Source organism: Anomalospiza imberbis, chromosome 10, assembly GCF_031753505.1.
Source record: "Anomalospiza imberbis isolate Cuckoo-Finch-1a 21T00152 chromosome 10, ASM3175350v1, whole genome shotgun sequence".
Classification (NCBI taxonomy): Eukaryota; Metazoa; Chordata; class Aves; order Passeriformes; family Viduidae; genus Anomalospiza; species Anomalospiza imberbis.
The window spans coordinates 4,181,129-4,199,375 of NC_089690.1; the positions used below are offsets into that span (position 1 = coordinate 4,181,129).

Genomic DNA, 18,247 nt, shown 5'->3' on the forward strand with positions numbered 1-18,247 from the left:
CTCCCAGAAGATAAATAAAGGAATATAACTCCAGGAATTGTTTCCTATCACGTTTCACAGTCAAGCTCTGAGCAACCACATAGAATAGGTTGATATTATGGTTATATTTCAGACATCGATTTCTAAGCAGGATGTGCTGAGTCCACAAGAGGCCACATTTCTGCAGAGAGATGTGGACAAGGTCACACAGCCAGGATTGGCCTAAAAACACAAGTTGTTTTCAAAATCACAGGCAAAATCGATGCAAACTGACTGTTGCTATTCCACGTGTCAAGGGCATCACATTTTGTCTGGAAATTCAAGTTCTGTGATCAATTTTGTGTCTGTCCCAGCAGAAGCTAAACCAAACTGGGAAGGAAACAGCACTGAAGAACCTGGCAGAATGAATCAATTGGAAAAATAACCAATAAAAATCAAAAGGGAAAAAAAAAACCCAATAAAAAAAAACCAACTCTATGAGAAAGGCTTGGAAAATAATTAAATAAATTTGAAAAAAATAGTAGAAAATTAAATACAGATTTCACACTCATCAGAAACACAGCAGTTATTTTCACCAGCTTTTGTATAGATGCTTATTTCCTCCCCAGAAGATTGCATGACTCACTTTTGATCTACCACCATATATGTAATTTTATTTCTGAACCTTTCCTGGAAAAGGCTTGGATATGAATGACATAAACAAAGCCCAGCTTTATAACTCACATCCAGTTTAGAGCTTTCAAAATAAGCAATAACTTTTATAATTTCTAATTGATTATGTTTGTCCTTCTTTTAAATACAAACCACAGATCCACTCCGGAGTAAACTCCAGGCCCAGAGGTGACTCTGTGCCAGAACCTGAGTGTGTAACACCACCTCAAAAACCTTTCCATCTCATGCTTTGCAGAAAGCAGGGTGCAGGCACCCCAAGCAAAGAAGAAAGCAGAGGAATACGCTTCTCCCAGACTTGAAAAAACACCAATTAATAAAGCTCTGAGGCAACACTTCTGGATTTAAGATTTCTCCCAAAAGACCATTGGGGTTTTCATGATGAGCACACACCTCTCCTGCAGCTCCAAGACCTAAGCTGACCCTGTTGTGATTGACTCTGCTTCTAGGCAAAAAAAAAAAAGCAATCCAAATGTAAAATATTCTTTCCTGCAAATAGGACTAGATTCTTTTCCCTTCAGAGTATGAAAGCTTCACACCCTGAGGAATGAACTCTGCAGAGCTACCTAAAGGTGTAAGGTCACCCATATGCCCAAGTTTCTACTGTTTCACAGCAGGAGTTTACTTTGCCCAGTGTGGAAGCAGCAGGAGTAGGATGTAGGAAGAGATGAGATGGATTACATTAGCCCCAAGCTGTCTGGAAGTAAATGTAAATGAAATCCTGCACCTAAGGAGATGACATCCTCAGCTGTCAGCCTGCAGTTGTTAAGTCGGAGGACTTTTAACAGGTTCACATGATGAAGATGGGCAGTGAGAGCTTTCAAAGTCCCTCCAGCACAACCATTCCAGGACAGGCTGATCTCTTCCAGCTCCGGGAGAAATGGCAGTAAAGAAGCTGTAAGGAAAGAAAAGAAAAACCTTTTCTGTTTGCACACCCTGGATATCAATACATCTTGAGATGTTTTCAACAACCAATACAGAATTATAAAGCCATGACAATTTGTACCTCACTTTTCTTATCTGTATCTTAAGTGTAAGGACATTCATCTGCTTCACGGACCTGGATGATTTCTATATTTATATATATTACATAATTGATATAATTTATTAATTAATATCTCTCAGAGACTTGGGACCATTAGATGACATGTTAATATGGCCTGTATAAAAGAAAGGCAAGGGAAAAGAAGAGAGGGAATAGTAGAACAGGCAAATAAAAATTAAAGAAATACATGAAGTGATTAGTTGAGTAAAATGTGCATTTACCTAGCTCTGTTATATCTGTTGCACTTAGTGCACAATTATTTAGATCCAGATTCTTGCTGCTGGGTTTCTTTCCCAGTTTCTCCATGAACTGGTTAAATCTCTGCTCACCAGATGGTGACTCTGCTTCAGAAGTGAGATGTGAAAGTCCATCTGAGCAACAAAGAAATAGAGCCCTGGTTACCTCTCCTAATAAACACAGGGTGTAAAATCTGCCTGAGGCTGCCAGGTGAAGACTTTAGAAAATTAATTAAATCTGACAATAACGCAGGCTCTATTTTTCATCAGTGTGGACCAACAACCTGACTGATAAGATCACTATAGATCAAAACAGTACAAAGGTTTTGCTGCATTTTCATATAACATCTGTGTAAGTTAGTTCCTGCTTTTCTAGGCTTTGCAAAGCAAAAACGTACAGAAAATAGTAATCCACTCTCTGCTGTGAGTAGCTGCCCTCTTATCATTTCCCCAAACTGACCCAGACCCGTTAGGACAAAGGACAGGGTTCTAAGCTTCAGCTTCCATCTCCTTTGAAAAATAGTTCCATTTTCTCTGGAGTGGATGTAAAGAGTGTCATTGTGTGTGCAAAATAACATCCATGAGGGATCCCCATTCCCTTCCTCTGCCCAGTACCAAGTGATAGGAAACATCTGCTCCTGTTGTCTTCAGACTGCTTTAGCAGGCCAGAGACCCATCTTAAATACAACAGGCCAAGCTACTGCTCAAAGCTCGGCTCTGAAACCAAATTAGCTCTGGAACTAATGAGCTGACTTCAGCACTGACTCTCACACTGCAGTCCAAGAGAGAAGTCACCCAAAAGCTTTACCCTTCCTCGGCAATGTAGATCTAACTCCTTGCTTAGCACCTCTCAAATCAGAGGGTACATCCTCAATAATGTTCCAATCAGAAGTAAATCCTGGCTAGAGGATAAACTGTAGACAGCAAGTACAGGATTTTGGCTAGCAAGAAAACAGCTGATTTTCTATGATATTAAAATATATACACATACACTTGTGTTTCATTATTGTACCAGTATTACCCTCGACAGAGAGATCTTGCTTTTCACTCTGATCATCAGCTCCATCGTTGTTTATTTCTGTTTCTTCAATTTCCCTTATGTCCTTGCCTTCAGATTTCCCAGAGTCAAAGCCCTTGAAGAACTGTTTGATGGCTGAAGGCTGCTCTTTCCTTTTTTCAGGAGCACACTTCTTTCCTTGGAACTGTTTTATTACAAAGTCAAATGGGGAACTCTTTGGGTTGTCCTCTTCATGTCTATCCTGCCAGTTCTGGTCATCTTTCAGGGGATCAGCAGACAGAATTAGTGTGAATTAGAATTAGAATTTGGTAATATTTACTCTTGCTTACCTTTTTTCATAATGGCAGATGCACTGAGAACTTGCCTTCGTTGCCTCCATCCAGCCATATACCATAGCCATGATACTAGTGTTCAAGAGCAGAGCATTTACAATCACAAAAAGCTGAAGCAATGTTTAAAAGCTGGCATTAATGTGTTGTCACAGCTGTATTCCTTAGAAATACGAAAATGGTACAAACCAATGTACCTTGATGTACATGCAGTAACTGAGCTGTAGAGCAATCCTGCTTTCCCTGGCTGGGATTTCCTGCTGTACAGAGGCATTATATTAAACAAAAAACCTACCTGTCTTTTCCATGGCTGCACCTGAGATTCCCTTTCACACTTTTCAGGTTTTACAGCACTTTCAGGGTTTGTGGGATAGGTGAGCCATGACATGCAAACAAAACCTCACTCCTTTCCTTAATAGGAACTTTCCGTGCAGTTTTCTCTCACGAGTTTCATGTCTTCATCAGTTTGACAGCAGCAGCTGTGCACAAGTGGTTTGTGGGCTCTTTCCTGATGTCTCTATTCCTCTGTTCTCTATCCCAAAGTCTGCCGTTCCTGGCGTTGAGGAGTCCATTTAAATGCTCCCATCAAGTCCCAGCTGAGATGGCTCTCAAGGCAGAAATCAGGAAGTGGCAGCAAAATCTTCGCCACTGCTCACACAGCAGTGCATGTCCCTGAGACAGCTGTAGTTAGGAGAGGCTGAGTCACCGTACAGATCAGATTACAAGAGTACCTGAAGAAAAGCTCTTTGTTTTCCCACCCCTTTTGTCCATACTGGTCAGCAACAGTGCTGGAGGCACAGCTAGTAAGAAACAGGGAGGACGGACACTCCTGATCATTTTAGGAGACACAAGAGGAGAAGTCACAATCATCTTCTGGGCAACACCATGATACAACATTACAATGCAATCATTGGACACACCTTATGTGTACTTCATACTCCAGTACACCTTTTTTTTTTTTTTTTTTTGTCTGTCTGTCCTGAAGTCTGATTTCCTCAATGGTGAACATCACAATTTCTGTTTGAACCATACTCATGGCCATTTATGCTGAATCTCTTTAGCCTTGACAATCTTTTTCAGTCTATGAGGTCTTGCCTTTTGCAGGCTAAACCAGCCAAACCCTTCTCCTCTCATGTGGCAAACTCTCCATTTCCCTTATCATTTCCTGCTCACCTTTGTCTGCACCTGGTGCAATATAATTTATACTTCCTTAAATACAAGAGACCATCCACTGTCTGTATACAGTCTGTATACACTAAAGACATATGCAAACTGGAGGGATTTTGGTGGGGAATGTTAAAGCTGGTAAACAAAACCAACAATTCATTTGCAACCAGCTGAGCAGACATCAGCCTGAGGAAGAGCTTGACTCAGGGTGAAACTAGACAAAGGATTCAGACAGGGTGGAATGAGGCACAGGGTGCTGCAAGGAGTCAACAGGGTAAGATGAGAAGAAAAAGTGAACATCAGGAAAATCCACTTGCCCATGAGAGGTACCACGCTGGGAAACATTTACAGCAGCTCGAAATGCACAAAACCATTGTGATCAACCATCTTTCCCTGTAGAAAAGGAGGACACACTTCTATTCCCAAACAGAAAGGATGTCCAAGTTGGCTTTAGGGTTTTCTGACACCAGGAGTGGCTGTCCTCTCTCTGTTTCTGAAATCAGCATCTCACTACAGAGCTGTATCCACATCAGGAATTTGTGCTAATGCACGTGTCCAGGCATCTCAGTTATGCAGACAGTAGAAAATCCCAGCATTTCTGTTGGTGAAGAACTGAATTTAACAGTCCTTTGCTTGTGCTTAACAACAGAGTGACTGGGAATGAAGCAGAGACCAAGCAACCTGTGTTTGTGAACATGTCCTGGGCCCTCCTGGCCCAAGACTTCTCAATGTCCTCTGCAGTTCAGTGAGAACAAGGAATGGGAATATTTGATAATCTGTGTCCTGTGAAACGGGAAATCTTTAAGCATGTTAAGCACCAATTACAGTGGTTAGGCTGGGCTAACTCACATGCTCTGACATCAGTATTTCAGGTGATGTGCTGCCAATTCAGAAGTTCTTTCACCACTTGAGTTGAGTTCTTTCACCACTTTTGAATGACGGTGACAATATTCCAGGGCACTCTGACAGCATCCCTGTAATCTGGTGAGAAGGGAAACACAGTGACCTGGTCTCCTCTTCCTAAAAAGCAAATCCTTACCTTTTTTCACATCAGCTATGAGAGAAGAGATGCCAACAGGATTATCCCCCCAAAAAAGCGAGGTGGCTGCACTAGGCTGTAAACATGAGCAGCACTTTGCAATAGGCCCAGGCGGAGCTGTGAACGTATCACGACAGCCAGGCCCAGCCATGCCCTGTTTGCTGCTCTTCCATCTCCTCCCTGGCACACTTCTGAACAGGTGTCCTGCTCCTGCCTGTCAGAGCCCTGTGTCTGCTTCCTGCAGCATGTCATGGACAGCACAGGGCAGGCTTAGCTTTTGGAGTTTAAAAATAATAGACGCCTTCCCCTTTCTATCCAGTTAAATGGCCTGTGACCATCTGCCAAGTGCTCAGTGTCACACTTGTTTATATCTGCTCTTCCCTCTGTCTAGACCTGGGGCAAGGTTAGGAACAGAACCAATTTTGGAACAAAATAGTTTAAGTTGCATCCCACACAGCATCCATCAGGGAGAGATTAATGTGGATTTTTGTACTTTGCCTCATTGTGACTCCTTAATCCGGCATATATTCCAAAGAAATAATGCCATTAGAGGATTAGTGCCACAAGTTCATTTGAAAAAAAGGATTTGCAAACACTGAAATCCTATATTCTATGTGCTTAACCACTGAGTATCATTTTGGGGATTTCCTCTCCCTTTAGTAGTGTCTCTTTCAATGAAACCCAAGCAAATCAGCAACTCTGTTTTGGATGGCCCTTATTATCCACTAAAGGAAAACAAACCCCCAAGCATCTGGTTAAAATAATAGAGAGCCTAAACACACTGGACTAAACCCATCCTTGCTATCATACAATCACAGTTACGTCAGGGAGGCATTCGGCCTTATATTTATATAGACTGTAATGATTTGTGATATTTATCTGTTAGACATTTTGATAATCTGAGTGCTGGAGCACTTAATAACACTGTGACCCTTGTTTGCTTCCATGGCAGTTCCCTTCCCCAGCTTTGCCTCTGCAGGATTCTCTTGCTTGGCCAGATTTGTTGGGGGAAGTTGTATGGAGCAAGGAATTGGTGGGGCTGGAAAAACGTTCATTGCCCCATGGTTGACTTTGGCAGTTCAGGTGTCACACTCTTGAGCTGTGCTGACTCAGAACACAAGTGTCAAGGGAGGGTAAGGGAAGAGTGGCCTGGTCCAGCACCAGGTTTGCTGCCCTCATCTCTCCCAGCCACATGCATCAAACCATGCTCTCCACAGCTCTCTCCATCCTTTCTCTCCTGCTCTGTCCCTTCCATTCATCCTCTGGCTTTGACCCTTCCTAGCAGAGGCAGGGGAATTCAGCCTTGCCCACACAGCTGGGAATCCCTCAGCTGGCATTGATGCTGTGCTGCTTGTGCCAAACCTCTGTGTCACCCACTAATTTGATGTTGACTTTCTTTATAGCCAGGTGATCCACAGAGCTGCAGGGACTGGCTTTAGGGCCAGACAAAATCCTTCAGAAGAGACTGCACACACAATGGGCTGGAAGGACCATTCCCCAGGGAGTGCCTGCCTGCCCTCAAGGGGCTGCACACTTGGCAGGACAAGGCCAGGTTCAAGGCTGGGTTGGACAGGGCTTGGAGCAACCTGGGAGAGGGGAAGGTGTCCCTGCCCATGGCAGGGGTTTGGAACTGGATGAGCTTTAAAGTCCCTTTGAACCCAAATCATTCTGGGATTCTGTGATAATCTTGCAAGGGCTAGTGCTGGATGAACTGGTTGTGTGCAGAGCTGTGTGACAGCCCCTGTTGTCACTGATTTATTATAGCTGCAAGAATTCCAACCTTTGCGTATTCCAGCACGAGCAGCTAAACACAAACTGTAGAATTCTACACCATATTCTTTTTTACAAAGCCGGAATTTACATTACCTCCTATTAAATAGTAGTGACAATAAGTAGATGGAATATGCATTTTGAATTCCATAAAAAGCAAGACTTATAGATCTACTGCAGCAAATGTACACTTATGCACCCAGTGCAGATACTTTTAACACTCAGATATCAAGTTACTCCTTTTAAAATGGAGCTACACAAACGCAAACTTAACTTTCAGTCTCTATTACAATATACTAGACTGACAGAGAAGATTTTCAGTCTGGAAAATTCTTTTTGGTTGAACTTCTGCCAGGATTAATCCCCTTTCAGTTAATCATTTACATGAATGGGCAATCTGCAGAGTTCATGCAAGGCCTGCAAACTATATTAATTACTAGAAATCTAATTACAAATCAACAGAGTCACAGGATCAGTGTTACCTCCATACGGTACCATCTGGTATAATGGAGCTGGATAGTTCAGCAAAACTCCCCATTACATTCTGTGGAACCTCAACCTGAATGTGTGTTGCCAGAGAGAGCAAGTTGATGCAGATATAGGAGCTGGTTATAAACCATTTTTAGGGTCATCCTTAATGACACCATCCAATCTCTGTATTCTAGCTGCTGTTTCAAAAGTTACTACTAAAAAAAGTATTTGTTCAACACTTTTCTTTTTGAATGCAATACCAATGCTGTCATTACTTGCCTTTACACATCCAAAAATATCCTTAATCCATACAAAAGGTAATGAAAAAAAATCACTAAATAAGCAAATATGAAAACATGTCTACCATAAAATGCTTTCATTAAAGGTATTATGTGTGTTGTGATTTGCTTCACTAATTATTACTCCAATTTAAAAGCTATGTCCAGAAATTCCATAAATGACAGGAACATGGCACAGTGCAGCTTCCATTAAAATTTAATTTTGCCAATACATTTTATCTTTCAGCAAATGGTCAGTTTGAAAGTTTTGACCAAAACCTATCAGTCTCGTTTTATACTGTGTTAGCCAAAAAATATTCAGGTCTTTGAAATCTCAACTTGTATGGTTTTACATCCAGACCTTCTAAACCATTTGGATCCAAGGTCACATAAAATCCAGTATTCTTTCCACAAACAGTGTTTGGTCAATTGACTTTTCTAAGGAATTCAAAGGAATTTTCAAGGGTTAGACATATTTCACCCCTGAGGTCCACTCACTGGCTTTTGGAATTGAGATCAGCCGCACTAAGTAAAATTGAGTAGCTTCAGTTTTGCCCGAAGTTTGGGCTCCAGTTCTCCCTGATTAATTCCCAGATTTCCCCTGGGAATGAGAGAGCTATGTAATCCACCTAGTCTCTCCAAATTCTCTCAAGAACGGTAGTAAATGTAATGCTTTTCCACTAAACAACCAATCATGTTGCAACCTGTTCCCTTTGCAGTATCTGCTGACCTTGTCAGTGTGAATTTAGTACAGGACAACACCAAAGGTGGGCACTTTTCAGTGTCCTGCAGCTCAGGAAGGAGCAAAATCATCTACCCTGCAACCAAGGGATTGGGGAAAAAATTAACTCCCAAGGAGTGTCCCAGCTTGAAGGACATTCTGCACAGCCCAGTCCATTACAGTGACACTCACACAGGTTTGCCTGTTCCCTCCTCTGGTTGTTTTTCAATTTCTTGTGGACCAAGACCCCATTTCCAAGGCAGTGTGACACTGTAAAATCTGGTGTTTGTTTCGAATCTTAGGGCACAGCTTCTGTTCAAGCTCATTCTTGGACTGCTCCCAGACTTTCTAACCCATCCATCAGACCACCCCCTCTTCACTTTGCTTCTGGCAACTGTGCTCTTCTAGATTAGACTTTTCTGGGGGAAACGTGGAAGGAAGTAAGGTTTAGCTAAAGAATCTGATATGTCTGAACACAGATTTAGTGTTGGAAAAAGACTGACCTGTGATAAATAAGCCATTTATCAAGTTCTGTCTCTGTTCATTTCATGATATATCTCCATTAAAGTGGAGATAAGTAGATTTTTATCTTGCTCCAGTAAACTTGGTAAGAAGAAACAGAGATTATCACTCTTTCACAGATTCCTCACTTAGGACAGACAGTGTTTAGAAAGAATGGATTAAAACCTGCTTAAGCTCTAGTTTAGCAGGTTCTCTACTTCTACAAATCCATTTCAGCACTGCATTTTGGTAACCAATATAATTCTTGAACTGTCTATTAATTATTAGACAATTATTAATTATTAGACAATAAAATTGCCTAATACAATTTTAACCTTCCGTTTTTGAAGACCATAAATCCCATCAGCTGAGCTGTGTCTGCCACTGACTTTGTTAAAAGGGAACAAAAGGGCACATCCTGGTACTTCAGGAATTGAGAAAGATGGGTAGTAGTTGACATTTCTTTGGAAATTAATTGAGAGAATCTTCTTGTTCTTAATTCAGCTTTAGAGTAATACCCAGACTGCCCAGAACTCATTAATTTCTGTTCATAACTAATTTCCTATATGTCTCTCTGTCTCTCCTTTGGTGGTTTGCCTTTTTTCCTCAGGTGAAGACACCCAGCAGGAACAGGAATGCTGAGGGACACACAGACCACGGTGTGATAGAGAAATGCTCTCCTGCCTGATGCCTGCAACATCCAGGCAAGAACAACTTGCTCTTCCCTGGAGAGGGACCACTGAAGCCTCTTCATGAGCGGTGCTTGTCACAGTTCACTGAAGCGCACAGCAATGCTGCTTCTGTGCCAGAATCCAAGGGCTACATGCCAGAGATCTTGTGAAGCAGTGTCTTTCTCTCCAAACTTCCCTCACTAGGTACAACATGGAAAAAGAAAATTGATCTTATTATATTGCTGGGTTTGTTTCTACGTCGGGAAGTAATTTTTTCTGATAATGAACTTTTTGTGGTTTTCCTGAGATGTGATTCACGTGGACTAAAACATCTAATGAAAAATGGATGCTGATGCAAGTTTTTACTTTTATTTATTTGGCCAACCCCACACCTTACATAGCATTTGCTTCAGCCTCACCCAGACAATCTTGAAAAAATTCCAGTAAGAAAACATTTTTCAAGATTACCTACTCATTACATTTCAAGTCACAGGCAGCTACGAATTGAGTGGACTGAACACAAGGTGAAAATGATCTTTAAACGTAGAATGCTCCTTTGCTTCCTTGTCTGCCTGTACATGCAAAGATTTGGACAACTACATGAAAACTATTCTCAGTTTATTTTAACCGGTTTCTAATAATTTAATTTTTTTAAAGGAAGACCTAAAATTCTCTTTTAAAACCCAGTAGTGGATTTTTAAAGCAATATTTCTGGGTGTGATTTTCTTCTGTATAAAGAAAGTCCAGGCAGCAACAAAATAGCCACGATGGGATTTAAAACAAAAATATTTAGAGACACAGTCACTTCAAAAACTTTAAATAATCCCACATTAAAACAAATATATTTTGTGTTATAAAAAAGAATTTGTTTTCTGTGAGGTTGTGCAGAGGTAGAGCAGAATTACACCCCTTTGCTAATGATAACACTTCCCCGAGGGTGATTTTCAATAGGAATGAGCCCATTTGCCCCAGGTTTAGGCACTGTGTTAGTGTTTTAGAGAGAACAAGGGGCAATATTTTCTTGTTGCAGCGAGCATCTGATGAATTTTAGGCAGGTGATTAAGGATTAACAAACATCTCATCAAGTGACACAGATATTGGAAGAAACTAAGCACTTGCTGACATTTCCAAACTTGCCATTTCTAGGCGTTGGTTCTGAGAGCCAACTCATGGCCAGTGAGAATTAAAGAGTAAATTGCCGGCTTGAGCAGTATAACCCACTGATCCCTGTGTTAGCCTCACAATATGCTTAACAGGATTTCCACCTTGCAGCTCCCCCCAATCCCATCAGATACACAGCTCTGGGGTATCCCACTTCTGGGATAACTCCTTGCCAAGTCAGAAGTGCACCTGTCTAAAAACCAGTATAAATAGGTAACACAAGAGGGGAGAGCCAAGCAATTCCAAACCTTGTCTTGTATTTCTTGTTGGAACAGGAAGATTTTAAGTGAATGCATCAAGCATCTTAAAAGCTAACAAGGGCTTAGCAGGTTAAATGTGAAATAGGTTTATCAGCTCAGTGTAGTGCTCTTCATGTAATTATGTTTTTACAGCCTGGTTAGGGGATGGTATTGGAGAAGAGCTTGTGATGTCAGAGTGGGGAGGGCTTAGGAGCAGGGATGAGAGCTAATCAAGACAAGTTCAGTTTGTATTTAAAGTCAAGTCAGCGTTAGTTAAGACAGTTTTTGACATGTTAATCTTGATGTGTTTTAAAAGCTGCCAAACACATTAGTGAGGCAGCCTGGAAGGAAGACTCATAGAGAGGGGACACACTTGGATGTTCATGGTGGCTTCATTGTACCCAAAACTAAGGTCTGCACGATAGACGTAAGTATAAATGAAATAAAAAGTGCTGGGTTTTTAATGTAGATGGTGATGAATCACCTGTTAAGTAATACCAAAAGGTGCATGATTTTTCAGATTAAATAGGAAAGGCTTGTCTCACAGCAGAAATGGAGCAGATCAAAGCAAATTTGTTTGTGGCGACTTTATTTAAGAGCAGCACTTGAGTAAAGTTAGGAATAGGCAGCGTGGTATGGAAGAAGTAAATGATGTGATTAACTCAATTCTGATTTCTCAGCATTCTGCTATAGGTATTCTTATGTGTAAATAATTCTGCATATTCAGGTGCAAATACTGTATTTGTTACGACATAACTGGATCATTTTAGAAATATTTCAAGATCTGTTTCACAGACAGAGGATTTTACTTTGGGAAGGCATGTCCTTGCATACTCGGTATTTTTCTAGAAGACTTTGGATTCAGATTGCATTTCTTGTTATGTATGTACAATTGTTTCCCTGTCTCATCTATCCATAACAAAATATTCTTAAAAGCTAAGTGTTTATTAATATATTTATCTTAATCTTTGTGCTAATTTATCTTTTAAAGTAAAACAGAAAAATCTCAATATTTTATAGTTATTTCCTGGAGCAGTGGATTTTCCAAATCAGTGTGCAATCAGAATTAATCAAGGCCATCATCACAAGATATATTTGGCTGCTTTAGTCTGATGTACCTACATTAGATTTACCCAGTGAAAATTTTGGCTATATATGTGTAGACATCAGAACAAACCCCAGTGCTGGCAGCTTTGTGGAACACCAGTGTACACAGTGGGATATTTTTTTTTTTAATATCTTAAGGTAATGAGGGTTCCTTACATTTTGTTATTATCTGACTACCTGGGCAGAATTAGCTGTAGACTGAGAAAGGCTTGGGCACTATTGCATTGTCTCTGGAGTGGAAAATTCAAGTTCCTTAGCTAGAGAACATGTGAATTTCCAGACCTCCACAGTGCAGCAGAATATGGAAAGAGTAAGGGAGGGAGGCAATCCTAACTCAAGTAGTTCTCTCATGGTCTGATCCTTCAAACTGGAGGTGAAGATGTTCAATCTGTTTGAGATGCTGAATTCTGAGCCTGTTCACAGGGTCAGGTGTGCAATTTTACATGCTAATCTCACGAGGGGATGAAGTTTGTATTAAAACCTGTGACTTCATACATGAATTTGGATAATAATAGTGGGTTTAGTATCTGACATCTGTGACATATATATATTCTAACATACCTGCAAATATTTTTTAAGACAGGTATGTACTGTATTTTGCTTTTTAATAAAGAAACTTGACCTGAAATTATTAATGATGGAAACTCACGTCATCTTGATTTTCTTTAGTGGTGGAAGACTCATCAAATGTAGGATTTGGAAAATTCGAGGGAGTTTTGCTGCAGTATTTAATATCCTAACTGAAAAGGGCAGGTACCAACGATTCAGTAAAATTTTCTAGATTCAAACTCTTAGCCAGTTAAGTTAAAGAATTGCTAAATTAAAATAGTTTTAAATGGTCTAACTAAAACTTGTTCCTCTTTCACCTACCTGGTTACTTTTGGCACTGAGAAAGTTGTCATTTGCACTGACGTTGCATCTAAAAGTGAGACACAAATCCCACTAAAATACAACTGCATCTCATTTGGAAATACCAGCCTGGCCCTCCAACGATCAGAAAAATTTCTGTCCCATGGTGCCCATTTCCAGTATTCAAAAATAAAATTAAAAAGCAACACATTTATTTTTAATGCTTTAAAAGTAATAATTATCAAAAAGTAAAAACCACAGTTTAGTTTCCTTTTAACTGACACTGCTTTTGCCGTATTTTGCAATCTCTAGGCTTCTGAAAGAGTCTAAGAAAGAGGATAACGTTTCAAGTGTCATCCCTAATTATGAAATAAATCCACAAGGAAAACAAATGACATCATGCTTTTATCTCTGTGTATATAACTGATGTAATAGGAAGACCCATCCCTTGTAAATGCCTCCCTGTGCCAGTTTGCCAGGATCCAGGGCGGGTGCAGTGTCACTTTCTCCACTATTTTCATTAGTTCTTGCCTAGCTATTGTACTTAGTTTTGTAACAGGAGTTGTTAGATCCCTCAGAGTGATCCCAGAGGAGCCTTTGGGTGCTGCCACAAACACAAATCTCAGCCCTGTGCCTGTGCAGAACCCAGTCCCGTGGCCACAGCGCCGAGCTGGGAGGGAGAAGTGCCTGGCACAGTTCCCACCTCAGCTGCAGACTGTCCTGGATCTCTGTGCCTCCGTGCCACATCAACCAGCAGGAACTCGGCTCCCTTTTCCCCTGACGCTGTCAAGGCTTTGCAGACCCTTGCTGTGTGTTTGTGCATCCCCACCTCTGTGTTTAGCCCATGCCTCAGCCTGAGTGCTGCCTCAGTGGCACAGTCTCCCCTTGCCCGCAGCCATTCCAAGGGGAACAAGATGAGCTTTTGTTATGAACCCAGCTTAGCTCCTGAAGGATTGAGTTTGCCAGCACTAAGCCTTGACTACTGGCTGAGAACAGTGTGCTTAGAAAACAAAGTGACTTGCTGCTCACAATTTTACCAATCAGCTGGCTCAAGAATGGGCAGGTCCGTGTCTCCCAGTCAGTGTGAAGGCATGCAACACAAACTCTGCTGGCTGACACACACAGTATAAATAGTTATTTTCCTGTCTTTAGGGAATGTATCGTTCTCAATCCAGTTTTAGGATTACACTCTAATCTCAGTCTCTGAGCAGTCTGTGCCCACATATCTAGGATTAGAATTTAGCCCCACAGCCTCTCCAATGGCACCTTACTCCAATTAAGAAGACGTATTTCATGCTCCTGTATGACATAATGCTAGCATAACTGGTTTTTTCCTTTCCAAAAGTTGTTTATTTTGCTGATTGTGCTTTCTGGAACAATTACAATCTCTAGTTTCATGACCCTCAGCATAGATTCAGAGCAAGAACCCTTTATCCAATAATTAATAACATTAAGACTATTAATAATATTAGAATATTTATTTTTTAAAACAGTACCTGATTTCTCAAGCAATCAGGTCAGCTTTTTCTAAAAGGGAAGCCAATGGAAATGCAAATGAGATTATGTATGTCTTCATTCATATGTTTCTCTCATAAGCATGAATACATGTTTATATTTTGTGTTTGACTGATTTGGCTGACACAAGTTTACCTGAGCATTTTAAAGAATACTCAGCTTCTTCCAGTCTGTGGAGACACTGCTATAGTTCACTATACATGGACTTTAAAGAATGCTAATTCCATGTGTTTGATGTAAATAAAAGCAGTATTTGTAAATGAAATCTCAATGCATTTAACTAAAAAAACAAGTCTTCCAACCAGTGTATATTATATATGACTAAACCATATTTTGACCAAGCAATTGATAACATCAACATGTAGACTGCTATAGACATGTTGAAACTGTTGCATGATTAGATTTGGAAATGCTTCTGGTTCATGAAGTTCGTGTCTTGCCACTTCTCATCTAATAAATTGAGACAGAATTAGTCCTGGGTGAGTGGTTCTGCCTGCTGCCAAGAAGGGTTTGCTAAGGGTAAGACTCTAAAGGCAGAGATTAACTTGTCTTCATCCCTGTAATGTGCTGTACAGCCGGGATTTGTGCAATAGGATCAGAGCAGAGCCATATATGAATCTAACACTGGACAGGTGGTGTGTATGAATTTATATGAACCCTGATGCCAGATTTTGAGCTCCTCTCAAATCCCAGCTAATAAATGTATCAGAAGTGTACTTTCCCTGTTCCCTCACAGATCCTCCTCAGCTGGTGTGGTTTCTAATATGTGAGTTGTTATGAAAAGAGTATGAACCTAAACTACCCTAAATTTGACCTGCAAGTCAGAACCCCAGCTAAGTAACTGAAAAAGGTGTTTTTTCCAAATGGAATAACATGGATTACTCAGGTTCAGTACTTCCTCCTGACACAGAGATACATAAAAATCTTTATATTAGGTTTTTAAGCTATTTATCCCACCTGATCATTTCAATACTTGACTAACAGGAAATTCAGGGAAATAAAGTAATTTAATACAGATAACACATACAAAACATGTCCTTTAAAATAAGTTTGAACCATATGGATATTTTGCCATTCAATTTAGAGAAAGAGATGAGAATTCTGGTGGAAATAACATCTCAACTTTATATCACAAATACCACAGTTATTTTTATGCATCTGAGAAGAAATTCAAGATAAGTTAGACAGGATTGATTGGCACACTAATGAAAAAACCAAAATGATTGCATGAAGCAACTCCAGTGAAAACCTCACTAAGGAATCAAACCTTCCTTTTGGCTTTATAATGATTCAAAAACTGGGTCAGTGGAAGCAGTAAGCTACAGCTTTAGTGGAAGAAGATACCAAAGAACTTTTCAAATCATATTATTCCATGAGTTTTTCAATACTATATCTTTTCCATGTGAAACCAAAAGACCACATTTTCTACCTTTGCAAGGATAAGTTGTTTATCTGATGCACATTGTCTGAAATGGTGGTCTGTGAATCTTGGTCATCTGGTGGATAATAATTGTCAGTAAATATGGATCACTTTGCTGTGGATGCTGCTGTAATCAGTACCCTACATTCTGGGAAAATGCCAACATTTAAATGAAAACCTCATATTTAAATAGAAGTTTTAAAGAAAGTTCTTACATAGTTTCTGCTACATCTCTTAAAGGAGGCAGTGTGAGACTGCCTGTCAACAGCCTTCACATCCAACACAAAATCCAGACTTATTTTGGGAACAACAGACTACACAGAGAACACCACAAGGATACTGGTGCTACTGGTTTCTAACCATTTACTGCTGCTTGCTTTTGGGTGGATGTCTGTCAGAATAGGCAGGGAATATGGGATCCCACAGGAGGGATTTGGTCCAGAACAGATGGCTCTTTTCCCACCAGGTTTTCCATGATTCTACAATTTAAAGTTGCATCATATAATTTTAGTCACAGGTGTGATTTTAGGGGGAAGCATAGAAGTTCTAGGAAGGCCTGATGAAGAAAGTGTCTTTTACTTGTGTGTCCTTTTCCCACACAGGGACATTTCTCCAGGGAAAAAAAAAAAGCACATTCACAACTTTGATTTAAACAGGAGACTGACACATTCTAGCAGTTCCTAAAATGCAAAAGTGGCACAATGTGTCAGTCATCTGAGAGACAAACATGTGCCACTATTAAAATTCTATATTAATTTTATTTTTTTCCCTGATTTACTAGAATAAACAGGTTGAAACCCCCTGGGTCCTTTTTCCATTATGCTACCTGAACCTCTGATGGTTTCTTTGCACCTTCAAAGAATCACAGAACAGTTTGGAATGGAAGGGGCTTTTAAGGCCATCTAGTCCAATGCCCCTGCAATGAGCACTGACATCTTCAGGTAGACCAGGTTTCTCCAGAAAAAAAGAGCCAGATAAAGGCCAAAGACCAGGCTGTAAGAAGGGCAGCATGAAGTTTAACATTTCAGTTTGCTTTGCAGAGTGTTCAATACAGAGTCTCTATCCAAGAAAGAAAAGCACCTAAATGGCTCACTGAACAATATGGTATGGCAAATACCATCATCCCAGTTTCCACCTATTTTTTGAGCTGTTGAAAAGTTTAGTCCAGCACTAAATCGCTTTAGTACTGAGCTTTAAAGTGCTTTAGCAGCTCAGAAGCACTTTGGCTGCTCAAATGCTCTTCATGAGCAGCATACAGCATCCTAAATCGCTTTAAGTCTAAAGTATCCTAAAAAAAAGGCAAATGGAAACATGTTCAGATACAAATGTCACAAACAAAGGCCATGGTGCTGGTCTGGGATTTGACAGACTTGTCTGTTGCCAGGAAGACCGGAATCTTGGCCAACACAGAACCCAACATCTACTCTTACAAATGTAAAGCACTTGTTATTTGCAGGAACACCAGTGGTATGGTCTAAATGCAGCCTCTTCTTTCAGTGTAAATGGCTGAAATTACTCACTTGTTTACCTTTTGGTAAACTCATTTTGAGACCAAGTATTTCCCTCTTACCAAAGAAATGGGAAATCCCTTAGGCACGTGAATTATATTGATAACTATCACTTAAATTATTTTAAACTCATCAATAGGTCAAAGGCAATAAAAGAAGCTATAATGATGAATCTAATTTATAAATGACTTGGGTAACGAAACACAGGACTTTCCTCTAATCTCATTTTTGGATAAGGAACAGTGTTCCTGTCTTTGCATTTCCCTCACTGTTACCTCTACCAAATGCTGGCTGAACTGGAGCTGTAACTATCTGCAGCATGAGAACACTTCAGCATTACATCTTCCTTCTTTCAGAAGACAGAAAGAATCCATTTCATCAGAGCTAAATGGGGATGGAAATACACCTCCTTATTTTAAAGAAGAATTTTAAATTATTTTTAAAATCTAATCATTTGCTGTGCAAGTCTAGTGCGAGATGAATTTACAGATGCTCCTGATTCAGCCTTCAGAGCCAGCCTGCTCCCTCTGCCAACTCCTCAACTCAAAGCATTC

At 40.3% G+C, this 18,247-nt stretch overlaps 1 protein-coding gene and 1 long non-coding RNA gene across 9 annotated transcripts in view; both read right to left on the minus strand.

The window, feature by feature from the left end:
• The window catches only part of LRRC31 (leucine rich repeat containing 31), a 41,833-nt gene that overhangs the window by 7,550 nt on the left and 16,036 nt on the right, over nucleotides 1-18,247 (minus strand). For 2 of the 8 annotated variants that reach the window (XM_068200250.1, XM_068200248.1), the window contains 4 exons: nucleotides 3,572-3,957; nucleotides 2,951-3,131; nucleotides 1,915-2,064; nucleotides 1,376-1,543 (listed from right to left, as the gene is read on the minus strand). In XM_068200250.1, coding sequence (XP_068056351.1) covers nucleotides 1,376-1,543; nucleotides 1,915-2,064; nucleotides 2,951-3,131; nucleotides 3,572-3,664 — 592 coding nt within the window. In that variant the 5' untranslated portion in view covers nucleotides 3,665-3,957. Of the gene's footprint in view, nucleotides 1-1,375; nucleotides 1,544-1,914; nucleotides 2,065-2,950; nucleotides 3,206-3,571; nucleotides 4,585-18,247 lie in introns of those variants that run through there. The other 6 variants (XM_068200247.1, XM_068200249.1, XM_068200254.1 and 3 more) reach the window with 6 other exon arrangements.
• On the minus strand, nucleotides 17,457-18,087 carry LOC137479554 (uncharacterized). The gene is made up of 2 exons (XR_011002337.1): nucleotides 17,892-18,087; nucleotides 17,457-17,724 (listed from the first exon to the last, which is right to left on the minus strand). It is a non-coding gene; the product is annotated as an uncharacterized lncRNA (long non-coding RNA).